The sequence below is a fragment of the Carcharodon carcharias genome, chromosome 1 (genome assembly GCF_017639515.1).
Source record: "Carcharodon carcharias isolate sCarCar2 chromosome 1, sCarCar2.pri, whole genome shotgun sequence".
NCBI lineage: Eukaryota > Metazoa > Chordata > Chondrichthyes > Lamniformes > Lamnidae > Carcharodon > Carcharodon carcharias.
In genome coordinates, this window is record NC_054467.1 from 13043353 (window position 1) to 13060799 (window position 17447).

Consider the following 17447-nt stretch of genomic DNA (forward strand, 5'->3'; position numbering starts at 1 on the left):
TATTCCATTGGCTACAAAGTACATGGCAAGTCTTGGTTTTTCTCTCTCCTTATTTCCAGGGAACCTGTGGTGTTTGTTTTTGAAAGATTCGGGAAACATGATTTCCTTCACACTCAGAAGCGCTCAGCGCTACTTGTGTGGGAGGAGGGAGACTTGGGGCCTGCGCTCTTTTGCGAAAGAGCGCAGAGATTTCCCTGAAGCACGGAGCTGCCTAAGGGAGATGAAGAAATGTCATAAAATTGTGAAAAGTAAAATAATAAAATTATTCAGACATGTCCCCTCACGTGACATTGTCACATGTGAACTATGTATATATGAACTACACATTGATTATGTCAGGAGGATTTTTTTAGGTAATGAATGCTGACCCTGACACAATCACATCCTGAGAGTTAATTTAAATTAAAACCCTTAATTTACCCTTCATGCTTATTGGGTCGATAATCTGTACTCATACTGGGGAGCTTCTCTCTTGTCGGTACTAAAGTTAAGAGAGAGAGTCAAAGCTGATTCTCCAAACCGTGTGACATTGTCACATGAGCTGGGACATGTTTATGAATTTACATGAAACATTTTATTAAATTAATAAACCCTTCACTTAACCTCATCCCGCCCGTGGATGAGGTTCCATGAAAAATGCGAAGGCCGCCTGGGCTCTTCCCGCCAACACCCCCCCAACCTTAAGGTTGGACGGGCAGCTCTGACAAGTACTTTAATTAGTTGATTAATGACCTTAATAGGTCTTTGAAAGTATGGCAGGCGCGCAGTGATGTCGGGATGCACGCCCGACATCACCGCGCATAATTTTACACATCAGCGTGCAAGGCCTGCCCTTGCATGCCGACCAGCAGATTCTGCCCCTAAATTCCAAAGAGTATAGGTCCAACCTGTTCAACTTTTCTTCATAAGACAACCCCCCCCCCCCTCATCCCAGGAATCAGTCGTGTAAGTCTTCTCTGAGCTGCTTCTAATGCAATTATATCACTTAATAAGTAAGGAGGCCAAAACTGAACACAATACTCCAGATGTGGTCTCACAAGTCTCTGTGCAGCTGTAACAACACTTCTCAATTTTATACTTGCGAAAAACATCAAAATTTCATTTGCCTACCTAATCACTTGCTGTATCTGAATACTAACCTTTTGTAATTCATGTACCAGGACACCTAGATCCCTCTGTATTGTAGATTTCCGCAGTCTTTCGCTAGTTAAGTAACAAGCTGCTTTTCTATTCTTCCTGCCAAAGTGGTCAAGTTCACATTTTCCCACATTATATTCAATCTGCCAAAATTTTGCCCATTCACGCGTCATCAGCAAGTTGAACCACCATACATACAGTCCCTTCATCCAAGTCATTGAGATAGATTGCAAATAGCTGGGGTCCCAGCATAGATTCCAGTGGGGCTCCACCAGTTACTTGCCGCCCCAAATAAAAAAACACTTAATCCTACTCTGTGCTCACTGTTACCTAATCAATCTGCTATTCATGCTAATATGTTACCCATGAACTCTTATTTTGTGCAGTACCTTTGATGTGGCACCTTACCAAATGCCTTTTGGAAGTCCAAGGACACCACATCCACTGGTTCCCCTTTATCCACCTATTACTTCCTCAAAGAACTCTAAGAACTTTAGTCAAACGCAATTTCCCTTTCTCAAAACCACGTTCACTCTGCCTGATTGTATTATGATTTTCTAAATGTCCTGCTATAATCTCCTTAATAATGAATTCTAGCATTTTCCCTATGACAGATGTTAGACTAATTGGCCAAAAGTTTCCTGCTTTCTATCTCTCCTTTCTTGAATAGTGGTGTTACATTAGCGATTTTCCAATCTGCTGGATCCTTTCTGGAACCTAGGGCATATTGGAAGATCACAACCAATGCACCTTCTATCTCTGCAGCCAATTCTTTTAAAGCTGTAGGATGCAGTCCATCAGGTGAGGGGACAAATGCAAGAAATGACAAGATTCCCATTGGGGAGTGTATCAACCACAACCCATAAAAAGCAACGCCCATCAATTTCCATTGAGGATCTACAAAGACATGTGTAAGCAATTAATCAAAAATTATTGTTGTACTGTTCAAGCAATACCAGAGACGGAGACAGTGGAGGTCCACACAAGACAATGGCTTTATAGTAATGTGCACACAGGGGACACAGCTCATGGAGGGACTGCCTCCCTGATCGTAGTTCATTTTACACATTTATTCACTTACAACCATATTAGTTACTTCGGTGTTCTGATTATCATATGACTACAAGCTACGCAGAACTATTACAGTACTTTGCATTTCTTTGGGAAACTCGACGAGTCTCCGCTTGAGACATTTTACAGTGGTTATGTCTCTTTGTGTTTTAAAACAGGTTTTCACTCTATCTGTTTGCAGCAATCATTTCATTTTAAAGTTAAACAAGCTTCTGCTTTACATATATTACAGTGGTCATGTCCTCTTTGTGATTTTAAACAGGTCTCGGTTTTGAGTTAAATATGTCTTGGCCCCTTTTGATGCTTACAGCCATGTGCCAACCCTTTCTTCATAGTTGGCTAATAATTTCTGTATCTATTATCTTCCTTTAATGATCTACCACCAAAACGGAGATAAACCAATAAAGTAACTTTATTTTTGTTGTTGAAGCTCCATTCCATTGCTATCTTGGATTTGCATTAAACTAAGTAACTGAATATAGGGTTTATAGTCAAACAACAGTGTAAGATTATTAAATATACAAGAAAATGATCAAACGTATCAATAAAGTAGCATTTGGTATGTTTGAAATGTGTCAACCAACATTTTCATTGGCAGGTCAGTATCTCTCTCAGGCATCTAGGTTTTGAGAATTCCAATGATTTATATCTTTAGCAATCAGCAGAATAATTGTTATTTCCTGTTGTCTTCATCATTATAGATCTCAGTGCCCATTGAAAACTATTTCCTGCTTGGAATATTGTGGGGCCTTGTTTCATATAACTTCAGTGTAGTCTACATCCCTTTCCCTCTTGCATTCTTCAAGAAGCTACTGGATGTGAAGCCCACTTTGGAGGATCTGAAGGAGCTGGAACCTCCTTTGGAGAAGTAAGTTCCTAAGTCTGTGGACAAGTTGCTCACAGATTTTATGCATTTCACATATTTGCTTCATGAAATATCTGTCTGGTACAGCATTAGACATTTGGGAAGAGGAGAGAATAGATAACAAAAACAGGAGGAAGTCCAGGTCCCAAGATAATAAGATAGTGCCATCGATTCACTTTTTAAAAATTCTTATTCATTTACCGGATGTGGGCTTCGCTGGCTGGGTCAGCATTTATTCCCCATCCCTAGTTTCCCTTGAGAAGGCGGTGGTGAGCTGCCTTCTTGAACCGCTGCAGTCCATGTGGTGGAGGTACACCCACAGTGCTGTTAGGAAGGGAGTTCCAGGATTTTGACCCAGCGACAGTGAAGGAATAGCGATATATTTCCAAGCCAGGGATGGTGAGTGACTTGGAGGGGAACTTACAGGTGGTGGAGTTCCCATGTATCTGCTGCCCTTGTCCTTCTAGATGGGAGTGGTCATGGGTTTGGAAGGTGCTGTCTAAGGAACCCTGGCAAATTCCTGCAGTGCATCTTGTAAATGGTGCACACAGCTGCTGCTGTGCATTGGTGGTGGAAGGAGTGAATGTTTGTGGTTGTGGTGCCAATCAAGCGGGCTGCTTTGTTCTGGATGGTGTCAAGCTTCTTGAGTGTTGTTGGAGCTGCACTCGTCCAGGCAAGTGGAGAGTATTCCATCACACTCCTGACTTGTGCCTTGTAGACGGAAGATAGGCTTTGCGGAGTCAGGAGGTGAGTTACTCGTCGATTCCTACCCTCTGACCTGCTCTTGTAGCCACAGTATTTATATAGCTAGTCCAGTTCAGTTTCTGGTCAATGGTAACCCCCCAGGATATTGATAGTGGGGGATTCAGTGATGGTATTGCCAATGGACATCAAGGTGCGATGGTTAGATTCTCTCTTGTTGAAGATGGTGATTGCTTGGCATTTGTGTGGTACAAATGTTTCTTGCCATTTGTCAGCCCAAGCCTGGATATTGTCCTGGTCTTGCTGCATTTGGACATGGATTGCTTCAGCATCAGAGGAGTCATGAATGGTGCTGAAAATTGTGCAATCATCAGCAAAATCCCCCCTTCTGACCTTATGATGGAAGAAGGTCATTGATGAAGTGTCTAGAGATTGTTGGGCCGAAGACACTACCCTGAGGTACGCCTGCAGTGATATCCTGGAGCTGAGATGACTGACCTCCAACAACCACAACTACCTTCTTTTGTGCTAGGTATGAATCCAACCAGTGGAGAGTTTTCCCCCCAATTTCCCTATTGACTCCAGTTTTGCGAGGGCTCTTTGATGCCACACTTGGTCAAATGCAACCTCGATGTCAAGGGCAGTCACTCTCACCTTACCTTGGGAGTTCAGCTCTTTTGTCCGTGTTTGAACCTAGGCTGTAATGAGGTCAGGAGCTGAATGGCCCTGGTGGAACCCAAACTGGGCATCAGTGAGCAGGTTATTGCTAAGCAAGTGCCGCCTGATAGTACTGTTGATGACCCCTTCCATTACTTTACTGATCGAGAGTAGACTGATGGGGCATTAATTGACTGGGTTTGTTTTGCCCAGCATTTTGTGTACAGGACATACCTGGGCAATTTTCCACATAGCCGGGTAGATGCCACTGTTGTGTCTGTACTGCAACAGCTTGGCTAGGGGCGTGGTAAGTTCTGGAGCATAAGTTTTCAGTACTATTGCCGGAATTGTCAGGGCCCATAGCCTTTGCAGTATCCTGTGTCTTCAGCCATTTCTTGATATCATGTGGAGTGAATCGAATTGGCTGAAGACAATGTGATGCTGGGGACCTCTGGAGGACGCTGAGATGGATCATCCACTCAGCACTTCTGCATCAGTTTACTAAGGCTACAAATCCCAGATGAGCTGTAAACCATATGATTTTTGGACAATGCCCAGAGAGTTTTGAAGGAGAGTAAAGCTTTTTTTCTAATGTTGGACTCCCTACTTTCACCTGTATAAATATTGCAGTTATTCAAATTTGTTTTTGCTGTAAGGTTATCTTTGTTTATTCTCTCATCGGATGTGGGGCATCACTGAGGCCAACATTTGTTGCCCATCCCTAATTGCCCTTGAGAAGCTGCAGGCCATCTGGTGCAGGTACTCCCACAGTGCTGTTAGGAAGGAAGTTCTAAGAATGGTGATATAGTTCCAAGGCAGGATGGTGTGTGGCTTGGAGGGGGCGCTTGCATGTGTTGGTGTTCCCATGTGTCTGCTGCCCCTGTCCTCTAGATCGTAAATGTTGTAAGTTTGGAAGGTGCGCCAAAGAAGCCATGGTGAATTTCTGCAGTTCATTTCGCATATAGTGAACACTGCTGGCACTGTGCATCTGTGGTGAAGGGAGTGAATGTTTTAGTTGGTGGCTCGGGTGCCAATCAATCGGGCTGCTTTGTCCTGGATATTGTCAATCTTCTTGAGTGTTGTTGGAGCTACATTCAGCCAGGCAAGTGGAGAGTATTCCATCACATTCCTGACTTGTGACTTGTAGATGGTGGACAGGCTTTGAGAAGTCAGGATTTAGTTGTTCACCTCAGAATTCCCGGCCTCTGACCTGCTCTTGTAACCACAGTATTTATATGGCTAGTCCAGTTCAGTTTCTGGTCAATGGTAACGCCCCAGGATGTTGATAGTGGGGGAATTCAGTGATTGTAATGCCATTGGGTGTCAGTTGATGCTTATTTTCTCTCTTGTTGGAGATGGTCATTGCCTGGCACTTGCCTGGCACAAATGTTACTTGGCATTTATCAGTACAAACCTGAATATTGTCCAAATTTTGCTGAATATGGACAGAGACTGCTTCAGTATCTGAGGAGATATGAATGGTACTAAATATTGTGCATTCATCAGTGAACATCCCCACTCTTGACCTTATGATGGAAGGAAAGTCATTGATGAAGCAGCTGAAGATGGTCAGGCCTAGGATACTACCCTGAGGAACTCCCGCAGAGATATCCTGGCACTGAGATAGTTGACCTCTAACAATCACAACCATTTTTTTTGTGCTAGATTTAACTCCAGCTAGTGGAAAGATTCCCCCGATTCCCATTGTCTGCAGTTTTGTGTGGGATCCTTGATGCGACATTCATCAAACGCTGCCCTGATGCCAAGGGCAGTCAGTCTTACTTCACCTCAAGTCTACTGAAGATTCAAACAACTAAATCAGACATGAAAAATCATCAACAAAAGTTTGATCCCTGGAACTCTATTACCCCGCAGTTGTCCAGGAGAAATTCTCAAACCTTTGCTCAAGGCATAAGCCCTCGATCATCTGCCTCATGTCATGTGGCTCTATGACAATGCCAGTTTCCCTGGTGCCTCTTTCAGTGACTTAATCGCCTACAATAAAACGACAGTGAGCTCAATGGACTACTGGACCATAACAGCTGAGCCTAGTTGCCTTCGTCTAACATCTGCACTCATGCATATCAAGCAAGTGTTACTGACTAGCGATCAGGTGCATGAGAGCTGGTCAGTTTTTAGTTAATATTTAACTTTCTTTTACCTGAACTGCTGTTTCTATGCCCTGTCGTGGGATACTCAAATGGTTTCTGTCCTAGACTCTCACACTCCCATTTTCTGGGCCACAGACCTTGAGAGGAGGATAATTAGTTACTCATATTGGGCTGGGGCAACTTGTAGTGTGTGCCATTATTTAGGCATTTTTACACCTTTCTTTCATATTCATTCATGGGATGTGGGCATCACTGGCCAGGCCAGCCTTTATTGCCCATCCCTAATTTGTCCTCGTTCTGAGGGCATTTAAGAGTCAACCACATTGCTGCGGAGCTGGAGTCACATGTAGGCCAGACCAGGTAAGGATGGCAGATTTCTTTCCCACTCTTTAGCTTGAAAAATATTTGCACTGTAAACTTGCAGCAAGCGCAAACTGGCAATGAAATAGCCAAGGCAGCCTGGGACTTTGGTGAGCAATGGGACCAACTGTCTAGCTCCATTAACCATTAGATATAAGGATTGAGAAAGGTACAGAGCAATGACAGAGAGGTGGGGAATGAATCAGAATCCAATCAGGTAGAGAAAGAGAAGAAAAGAGAGATAAGAGAGAGGGAAAAAAAAGACAGAAGGGGAAAGTCAGAAAAAACATTAAAAAATTTACAACTTGACATTTTTAAAATCTTTAACAACAATTGCAAAAATGAAACTGAACAGTTTAAGTTGTTCTCCTTCTGGGCCAGGAAGGCTGATTTGCATTACATTAACAATCAGCATGTCATTAAAAAGGTACACAGTTAAGTTCCATCTCTAGATTTCAGTGGAGAGTGTAATGGGCAGCTAATATGCAAATCAAGCAAGTTCTTAAAATAACAGGATGGCAAAGAGTGAGATGACATTTGTGTGAAGCAAATAGCAGAGAGGCATAAATTGACCAGCAATCCTGAAGATTTGCAACTTGTGGCGTATCTCATAATCCTCTGAATCTACTGGCTGCTTTTTGCATTACTAACAGCGTACATCATTAACACACTGTTAGTTTTCCAACAAAACCTAGCATATTAAACCTTCCCGGCCCAATCTCTGCCTTGTTCTGAGCTATGTATATCAGTCATCAGGAAAATCATATAACGGGGAGCTTCCAAAAATGCCTGGCAGTGACCGACTTTAGCCTGGTGCCACTATTGTCAGCGAGAAAGGGTTCAATAAATAACTCATTGTTTTATTTCTGTCAGAAGATCCCATATCTATTTTAAACTCCAACTGTAGTTTATGGGGTTTGCAATTTTGCTGTAGTTTACAGTATTTTAGTGAGTTTATTCAGATATCTTCCTGCTTGTTTCCAGGTACCTGCAGAATTTTCTGGACACTGATGAGATCCAAGATCTGGTCACATGCCCTGTGAGTAGAAAGTAATTTCTTTAAGCCAGTCCATATTGGAAGAGCTCCGTACAGCTTACACACAAATGGGAAAAAATATTTTTGAATTATGTACTTTGTATCAATAAAAGGAGCATTTATAAAAAAAAATCCAATTTGCAGTCTCACCAACTTAGATAAATGCTTGCACATGTACAATGCTGTCCATGTCAAAAGGACTCACATCTCTACAGTGAATTCCTTTTCAAAGTTGTGCCAGGTTCACAGAATCATAGATTTATACAGCACCGAAGGAGGCCATTTGGTCCATCATGAAAAAGCTATCCAGTAAGTTCCACTCTGCCCTTTCCCCGTAGTATTGTAATTTTTTTCTTTTTCAGTTATTTATCTAATTCCCTTTTGAAAGTTGGTAATGAATCTGCTTGCACCATCATTTCAGACAGTGCATTCCAGATCACAACTACTCTCAGCATTATCTTCTTTCCTCATGTCACCTCTGGTTCCTTTTCTAATTAGCTTAATTAGCTCATGTCTCCTCTGCTTACCGACCCTTCTGCCACTGGAAACAGTTTCTCCTTATTTATTTTTTCAGAACCCTTCAGGATTTAGAACACTTCTATAAAATCTGTCCTTAACCCTCACTACTCTAAGGAGAATAAGCCCAGTTTTTTCAGTCTCTCCAAGTAATTGAAGACTTTTATCCTTGGTGCCATTCTAGTCAATCGCCTCTGCATCATCTCTAAGGCCTTGATTTCCTTCCTAAAGTGTGGTGCCCAAAATGGCCCACAATATTCCAGCTGAGCCCTACAGAGTGTTTTGTTAAGGGCTTTAATGTAACTTTTCCACTTTTGTATTCTTGGGTCCTCTTGACAAAGCCAAAGATCCACATATCGATTTAATAGCCTTCTCAACTTGTCCCGCCATTTTCAAACTCTTGTGTACTTACACTCTCAAGCCTTTCTGATCCTGCACCCACTTTGAAATTATAAGAAAAAACTTGCATTTATACAGTGATTTGCACAACCGCCAGATGTCTCAAAGCACTTTACAGCCAATGAATTACCTTTGCCGTGTAGTCACAGTTGTAATGTACAGAATTACCATTTAGCTTATCTTGCCTTTCCTGATTCTTTCTATCCCAATGAATCTTTGCATTGTCACGGTTGCTCAACGTTAGCTGAAGGATAAGTCCGAAAGGCATTGTAACTCACTGTTTTTAATGTAGGTTGTCTGGGACAAAGAGGTGATTCCAAATGGTAGTGATCAGCCAATAACTAAAGAGAACAAGTAAGTTATAAGTAAACATTGGAGCTACAATGAAGTCACTGTTCAGAGTTTTAGATCCCTTCCTTTGTCTTTCTGTCTCAGTCATCTCTCTTCCCCACTCCCAAGCAAGAGACTTGCCCACTCAACTTTTCACTCTCAGGCTTGATAATTATTAGCCTCAGTTTCTAAGAAGAAGAAACTTGGCACATGTTTTACCTTCTACAACTGTGATCTCCTTGAATTAGTGTGAGTGCCGGAGGTGTTGTAGTGTAGTGGTAATGTCTCTGCCTGCAGATCAGATACTGCAGGTTCAAGTCCTGCTTCAGGCTTGTTGGGCATGGAAGGGGGCATTCATGATGCTGTTTGATAGGCTGTTAAACTGCTACTGATTCCTAAAAAGAGGAAGGTGTGTTTTAGAAGGAAAAAATTGGGTCTGAGGCCCACTTGTTAGCTTTGGGGTTTTTTTTTGTCCTGTGTTTCATTCCGTCTGTCAAAAGATTGAGTGGCTGCCAGGAATTAGGTAGTGTCTAGTTATGATGGTGCGGACATCATGAGGATGGGCCTGGTTTGATGGAGCAGCTGGTCTTTACTGCCTAATACTTTAGTATGTATTTTTATAATGCTGCACATAGCCCTGCCTGTCTCTACCAGGCATTGAGTGGCTTCTACCCAGCCAAGTTAAAACTCTAGCCTTCATTCTGCTTGAAGCTTGCTCCATCTTTCCCTGAATGCCTTCCCTCCAACCTTGGCCTACTCAACCCATGAGCTATCACACGAGCTACAGTGGTATTGTACTTAAATAAGGCCCGATCCCATCATTGGGTCAGGCCTCCAGGCACTAGTTTTGCATTGTCAGCAGAGCTGCACCACCGATGTGTCACCCATTACTGGCAGAGATCAAAAGTCAGCCCAGCCCCACAGCAACATTAGTATCATCCAACTGCTTTAATGTCTGACTGTTCTCGTGGTGCGCATTGAATTTTTGGGTTATATTTAATATTGCTTTCTCGTTACAATCAAAGGGAGGAATATGTGAATGCCTGTGTGAATTATATATTCACAACATCAGTCAAGAAACCCTTTGCTGAGTTTCAAAGAGGATTCTACAAAGTTTGCGACAAGGAGCTACTGAAGTTCTTCCAACCTCAAGAGCTGATGGACATATTGATTGGAAATGATGACTATGACTGGAATATTCTGGAACAGGTTTGAAAGCCATTTACAATGTGTACAGAAATGGCTCCCCCTAGTACCTGACTCTTCATGGGGTCCCTGTTCTAATGTAGGGAAACTCAGCAGGTAATTTGCATGTAGCAAGGTTCCACCAACAATAATGAGTTAACCACACTTGTGTAGCACCTTTATCTTAAAAAAAGTGCCAGAGAAACACAGTCAGTTTATGTTTAGAGGGTGTGGACTGGTCTTATCCCTTGTGTGAGCCTTTGAACACCACAGGAGATTCATGAATAAACTTTCTAAGCATTAATGTAACGATGTAGGGATTTGAAATTCAGGCATATCTTGAAGGGCTTCCCTATGATATATTGCATTATGTTGTTTGTAAACTGATAATGATGTTTTATGCAACAGAATACCACATATAAAGGCAACTACAGCAGATCACACCCGACCATTAAGATGTTCTGGGAAGTGTTCCATGAGCTGCCCTTGGATGAGAAGAAAAAATTCCTCTGTAAGTATCTCGCTGAGCGATGGTTACATCACAGAGTTAATAAGGAATTCTACTATATCTCATTTGCACTTCCACAATGAACTTCCCACCCAAAATGTCTCATAGACTCAAAAGATGGTATTTAATGGGGCTCTCACTCACTTAAGGGCCTCAATTAGCAACAGGGTAAGGAGGCCATCCATGGGTCTTCTTGCCATGTACTTAATCGGAATGGAGACAGGAAGGTGGTGGGCTCGCCACCCTCCCCCCTAATTAAATGCCTCCCCGCCACCAAAGTCCCACAAGGGAGGGCATTAAATTTCACCCATAGGCTCATTATAGCACAGAAGGAGGCCATTTTGCCCATCAAGTCCATGCCAGCTCTCTGCAGAGTGATCCAGCCATTCCCATTTTTGTTTTGGATTCCCATTCTCCTGCTCCATTCCCATAGCCCTGTGAGCTTACTTCCTTTATGCGTCCATCCAGTTTCCTTTTGAAATCATTGATTGTCTCCACTTCACCACCTTCAAAATTAGCGAGTTCCAGACCCATCCCTGAATTCATACACTCCTCCATTAGCAGCCATGCTTTCAGCTATGCAGGCCATGAGCTCTGGAATTCTCTCCATAAACCTTTCCTCCTTTAACACTCTCCTTAAAACTGACCAACTTCCACCAGACCTAGTATTGTCTGGTCCCTTCTCACATTTCTGCTTGTGAGAGTCCAATGCATGCATCCCTCTGCCATTCAGAAAGTAACACCCTTGTCCAGCAGTTCTCTCCAGATTCACTTAGGGTTACCTAAGAAAAGCACAGCAAAGGACTTTCAACCCTGCCTGTGACCTGAACGTGTTTCTATATAATGTGGTTCGATAGGGTAGATACAGAGATCTATTTCCTCTGGTGGGGGAATCGGGAACAACGGGGCAGAATTCAGGAATGAAATCATAAAACACTTTTACTCCACACAAAGGCCTGGAATTCACTCCTGTAAAAGTTGTGAATGCTGGAGCTCAGTTTGTTGGAGGAGATAGTGGTGTAGTGATAGTGTTGCTGAGCTGGTAATCTAGAGACCCAGGCTAATCTTTTGAGGGCATGGGTTCAAATCCCACCATAGCAGCTGGTGGAATTTAAATTTAATTCATAAAATCTGAAATTGGAAGCTAGTCTCAATAGTGGCAATTGCTGTAAAAACCCATCTGGTTCACTAATAGGGAAGGAAAGCTACCATCCTTAGCTGGTTTGGCCTACTTGAGAATCAAGACCCGCAGCAATATGATTGTCTCTTAACTGTCCTCTGAAATGGCCTAGCAAGCCACTCAGTTCAAGGGCGATTAGGGATGGGCAACAAATGCTGGCCTTGCCAGCGATGCCTATGTCCCATGAAAGAGTAAAGAAAAGAAAATGGAATTATCCAGACTGGGATCAGTTGATCTTTATTAGGTAAGTGTATCATGGGATATAAAGCAAAGGTGAGTAAAGAGAATGGTGCAAGTCAGTCATATTCAAATCTGAGGGTCTGCAACCTGTGGCTTTTTAGCGTCTCATTAGCGGCTCCCAATCTTTTCCATTTGGATTGTGTTAACATGAAAAATCTAAAAGAAAATAAATCAAGTAAGGTTTTTATTGTGGAGATAAAAGGCTCATCATTATGCTGTGCTTTATGGTTCAAATAATTATTTTAACAAAAAGATCATCATGCTCTAAATAAACCTGTTTGAGTGTTATAGCTATGCCATGGCTATAGATGCCTTTAGTTTGAGGAACAAGTTTTTTGATTACGACCATTAGTGTTTCTAATGTAGCTGAGATGACACATTATTCCAACAGTGTGCTGTTGGAAACTTTTTTTTAACATAAGAATCAATAACCAACAAAATTGTCTTAATTCTAGACATCTTAAGTTAAAGGTTGTTTTGAAGAGAAAATTACTGAGGAAAATTAAAGTATAAAATGTCCGGTCCACCTCTGATTACCCTGGAAGGACAAGGTATCTCAAAAGTTTGGGCAGCAGGTGAGGTAAAGACCATACCCAACCAGCCCGTGCTTGCAAAACTCAAAACACAGTGTCCAACATTAGGTGTGATTCCGCGATTGGACAACATTTGCTAAATAATCCCCCAGTGTGCTAAAAATTATACTGATAACCAATTTAAAATTGTCAGTCGAGCTTGCAGTGTTGCACATTTGTGAGTACTGGAAGCTACATATATTAATACACGGGGCCCAGTTCTTTGCAGATAGAAAGAACATGCATACACATTGCGCCTGTTTCAGCCATTCGCTGGTTCATTTCTCAGGGCAGTGCCTTGTCCCATCAGAGTCAAGCTGCCTGATTTAAATTTCAAACAATGCTTTGCAGTTAACTGTCAGTCACCATTAACTGGTGCATTCTCCACGGCAGCGCCTCTACCAATCATGGTCCACTTGTCAACGAATCAGCACTCTCTTCTCATACAGCATAAGGTTGGTATTCTTGCAATTGTCCTGATGAGTGCAAGACGAATAGCTTCAACAACATGTCTTTTTCCAACAATAGTCAAGTTCTGTACCACCAGACGACTATTGGTTAAAAAAAGTTTAAAAAGCATGATAATTCAGAGTTAGGTCTATTTTAATTTTTATTTATTGATACATCAATTCTGTAAATGTTGTTTATATATTAAAGATACAAATTGTGCATTCTAGCAAAGACATTTGGCCAAGTATTTGCTTTAAAAATGCCGAATTTTTGTTTTTCCCTTCAAAACCTTTTTATTTTGGGCAACTATGTTTAAAAAGTCTCTCCAGGTCAAAAAGGTTACTGACCCCTGATCTATTGAAAAGTGGGATAACCGCGAGTAGCTGAGAACAATTTGAAAAGTTGGATAATTTATTGCTGCCACAATGCAGATTATGAGAAGACTTGATAATTATGAAGGGTCAGAGGTTGGGAATTCTGTGGCAAGTAACTTGCTTCCTGACTCCGCAAAGCCTGTCTACAAGGCAGGAGTGTGATGGAATACTCTCTACTTGCCTGGATGAGTGCAGTTCCAATAATACTCAAGACGCTTGGCACTATCCAGGATAAAGTAGCATGCTTGATCAACACCCCTTCCACCACCTTATACATTCACTCCCTCCACTACTGATGCACAGTAGCAGCAGTGTGTACCATCTACAAAAATGCACTGCAGCACGTTCCAAAACAATAACCTCCACCACCTAGAAAGACAAGGGCAGCAGATGCATTACAACACCACCATGTGCAATTCCCCTCCAGGCCACACACCATTCTGATTTGGAATTATATCGCTGTTCTTTTACTGTCACTGGGTCAAATCCTAGAACTCCCTTCCCAACAGCACTGTGAGTGTACCTACACCATGCAAACTGCAGCAGTTCGCCACCATCTTCTCAAAAGCAATTAGGGGTAGGCAACAAATCCCGGCATGCCAGTGACACTCACATGAAAGTATATAAAACAAAATAATGAAAGGATGTGACCGGGTAGTTAGCAGCAAATTGGGTTTACGAGATCACAAATGCCTTAACATCTGTGAGCTAATTTCAATATCTGAGGCTCAAAATCGTGTCAGGCATGAACTTCTTCTGGATGTTAATGAAACAGTTCAGAATACTGTCTTTAGGAATTATTCAACTTGGCGTGTTGTATAGAGAGTGGGGGCAATGGGTAGGAAAATATTTAGTCATAATGTTCCAGCCATTCTGGTGCAGGGCAGTTTTGATGGACAAGTTAGTCTTTTCCTCTCTGTCATTGTTGTTTGCTGACATGCCAGAACAACTACATACATGGAGTATATAATGTCACAAATACGGTTCTACAGATAACGCAGTGTAAACATTCAATGCCCTTTTCTCAGCATTTCTCACAGGAACTGATCGCCTTCCAGTGAGGGGAATGGTGAGCGTTGAGATACACATTTCCCCGAGTCTGCTGGCAAAAGACAATTACCCGGAAGCAAATGTATGCTTCAGTATCCTGAGTCTTCCAGAGTACACCAACACTGAAATCCTCAAAACGAAGCTGGTGACAGCGATTAACACTAAGAAAAGATTTGACAAACTGTGAAGCACACTAACAATCAGAGGAAAAATTGTTGCATCTCATTTGGACCCATATACAACTCACATTTTTACTCAAGGATTGAAATTCTAACTTTTAACAGTATCATCTCCACCAATTGTACCATCCCTGTTTATCACAGATAGCCACCCATACCAGTCAAATGGCACTAACCATTTGCCATTATCACAGATGTCAATTATAAAGGCGGTGCACAAACAGTACTATCCATGCCAAGTATTTTGCACTGTTCCAGCAGCTGTTGACACTATGTTAAAGTGCATTACCTGTCATTGAGTCCCACTGAATTCAGGTGAAACTGAGCAGAGTGCTAAATATTTCAGGCCCCAGTCATCTCTCCCATACTACAGATGAAACTGGCCTGGCTGTTAGCTCTCTCTCTTGTTTTGGATATTACTGAGCCATGTAGACCAAGCAGGAAGTGGGGAAATGGATAATAAAGATTACGCTTTGTGCTTTTTTAACAAATTGTTGACACAATGCATTAGCAAACTTATGTATCAACTGGATTGACCATGAAATCATTTGAAATTCCACCCGTATTTTTAAAAAATATATTCTTGTAATACTGGTTGCCGTGTACACTGGACAAATTGTGTTAACACCAATGCTCCTAGTGGACATTCTATTCAGTATAATGGAGCTACTGCCTTGTTTTGGAACCTTAGCCTGGATTTTCCTTTTCAGCTGTTATGTTTCTGACCCCTACCAATTCATAGACGCATTAAAGAGAAAGTTAGACTGAGGAGGGAAATCGATTGTCCCGCAATTGTATCAACTCCTTTCAATGCATTTATCTTTTAATTCCTCCTGCCCACCTTCTGATTGCCCATGATAATGCTGGATGGCACACATGCTGGCCATTTCTTCCACTGCTTCTTTACAGCCAGCAGATGTTTCCCTAAATCTTGCTTTCTATGTGGACAGGTCCATTAGCCTGATTCACAACCCACTGCTAGGAGAGCTGGCTAGATACCATCATGGCAACAATGGTGCTTGGATGTAGTGTGGTGGAGCAAAAGGGGAGGGGTGTGGGGATTGCTGCTCCTCTGGATCTCAGCCTGGTATTCAGAAACTTCTGCTCCCCTGTGATTGATTCAAAGGTGGGAATGCCACCACTGAACCAAGGCTCATTCCCCAAGGATGTGTTGCTGAGGCTTCAGGAATTAGAGATAATTTTGCAGAGTATAGCTGCTAGCAACTGGAATTGAGCTGGGGGAATAGGGCCATGGGGTGAAATCACAGGCATTTAAAAATAAGTTGTTTTTTTATTCTGTTTTCTTTGGATACTCCTGGTTATCAGTAAGAAAAATATTGGAGATGGGAGAAGAGGCTTTTTGACTGGATTGGGCAGTTGGAGATGAGAGGTCATGGGGTGAAATGTGCAGGAAGATGTCCAACTAAAGCTGGAAGCCTGATAGATTACAGATTCCACCTATAACCAAATAAAAATGTAGCAAATATATTTGTGTTTGATAGTTTGTTTTAGTGATCTTTGCAATCTGATATAATAGATTTGAAGCAAAGAACTGTTAAGAATTCATGTATCACAAATAAAGTATAGTTTAAAATTCTCTGTTCTGTTTCCTTCAACTTTATACACAGTAAAAGGCATCCGCTCTCTCGTCAAAAGGATATTCACATTCTGTTAACAGTCTTTCAGACATCTTTTATCTAATTATTTAAGCAATTTCAGACAATCTGGTTTTAATGTACTCATAACCACAGTATGCACAGAAATCTCACGGGTCCACAAACAACTCACATTTTTACTCAAGGATTGAAATTCTAAGAGGCGATGACAATGCATGTGACAAATTTGTTAGTCTTCTGTATTTGCAGAGGCAGTAAATCACTGACAAATGAAGGAATTTCCTACACGTGCATTAAGGATTTGGAAATATTTCAGCCCTTATTGTTCTAAACATAATGGTTTGTTATCTTTCTACCCTTGCAGCAAGACGTTGATCGACATTTGTGTTTCTGTAAAAAGTTGAGATCCCTGCTTCTTGCAACATTTTCCTCTTTCCATTCTCAGGTCTCTTCTTATCAGGCACAACAAGACTCATTGTGTGAGCACCTAGCTCTCTAGTTAGAACTAATTTGCACAAATCTCATTGTCCTAGTAAAATATACATATGTGCATGAGTATGCCTTGATAATATGTATTAGCTGTGGATGTGTGTGGCACTTTCATCCCTGTATTAGCAGGCTGTGTGTTCCAAGTTCACTCCAGTACAGTATTAAGGGAGTGCTACACTTTTGAAGGTGCTGTCTTTCAGATGAGACATTAATGATGATTAATATTGAATAATATATTGAATGATATGATATATATTGAATTATCATATTGAATGGCGGAGCAGGCTCAAAGAGCTGCATGACCTTCTCATGGTCCTATTTTCTATGTTTCTAAACCACCTTTGTCATTGTCTGCTCTCTCTGGTGGATGTAAAAGATCCCATGGTGCAGTTTGAAGAAGAAGCGAAGAATTCTCCACAT

At 41.7% G+C, this 17447-nt stretch overlaps 1 protein-coding gene across 2 annotated transcripts in view; it reads left to right on the forward strand.

Annotated features, from left to right (window-relative positions):
- LOC121281156 (probable E3 ubiquitin-protein ligase HERC6) overlaps positions 1 to 16519 on the forward strand; it is a 51746-nt gene extending 35227 nt beyond the window's left edge. For both annotated transcript variants that reach the window (XM_041193896.1, XM_041193889.1), the window contains exons 18-23: positions 2910 to 3076; positions 7888 to 7942; positions 9147 to 9208; positions 10210 to 10393; positions 10778 to 10880; positions 14722 to 16519. In XM_041193896.1, the coding sequence (XP_041049830.1) occupies positions 2910 to 3076; positions 7888 to 7942; positions 9147 to 9208; positions 10210 to 10393; positions 10778 to 10880; positions 14722 to 14930 (780 nt within the window). In that variant the 3' untranslated portion in view covers positions 14931 to 16519. The remainder of the gene's footprint in view (positions 1 to 2909; positions 3077 to 7887; positions 7943 to 9146; positions 9209 to 10209; positions 10394 to 10777; positions 10881 to 14721) is intronic.
- The last annotated feature ends 928 nt before the right edge of the window (positions 16520 to 17447 follow it).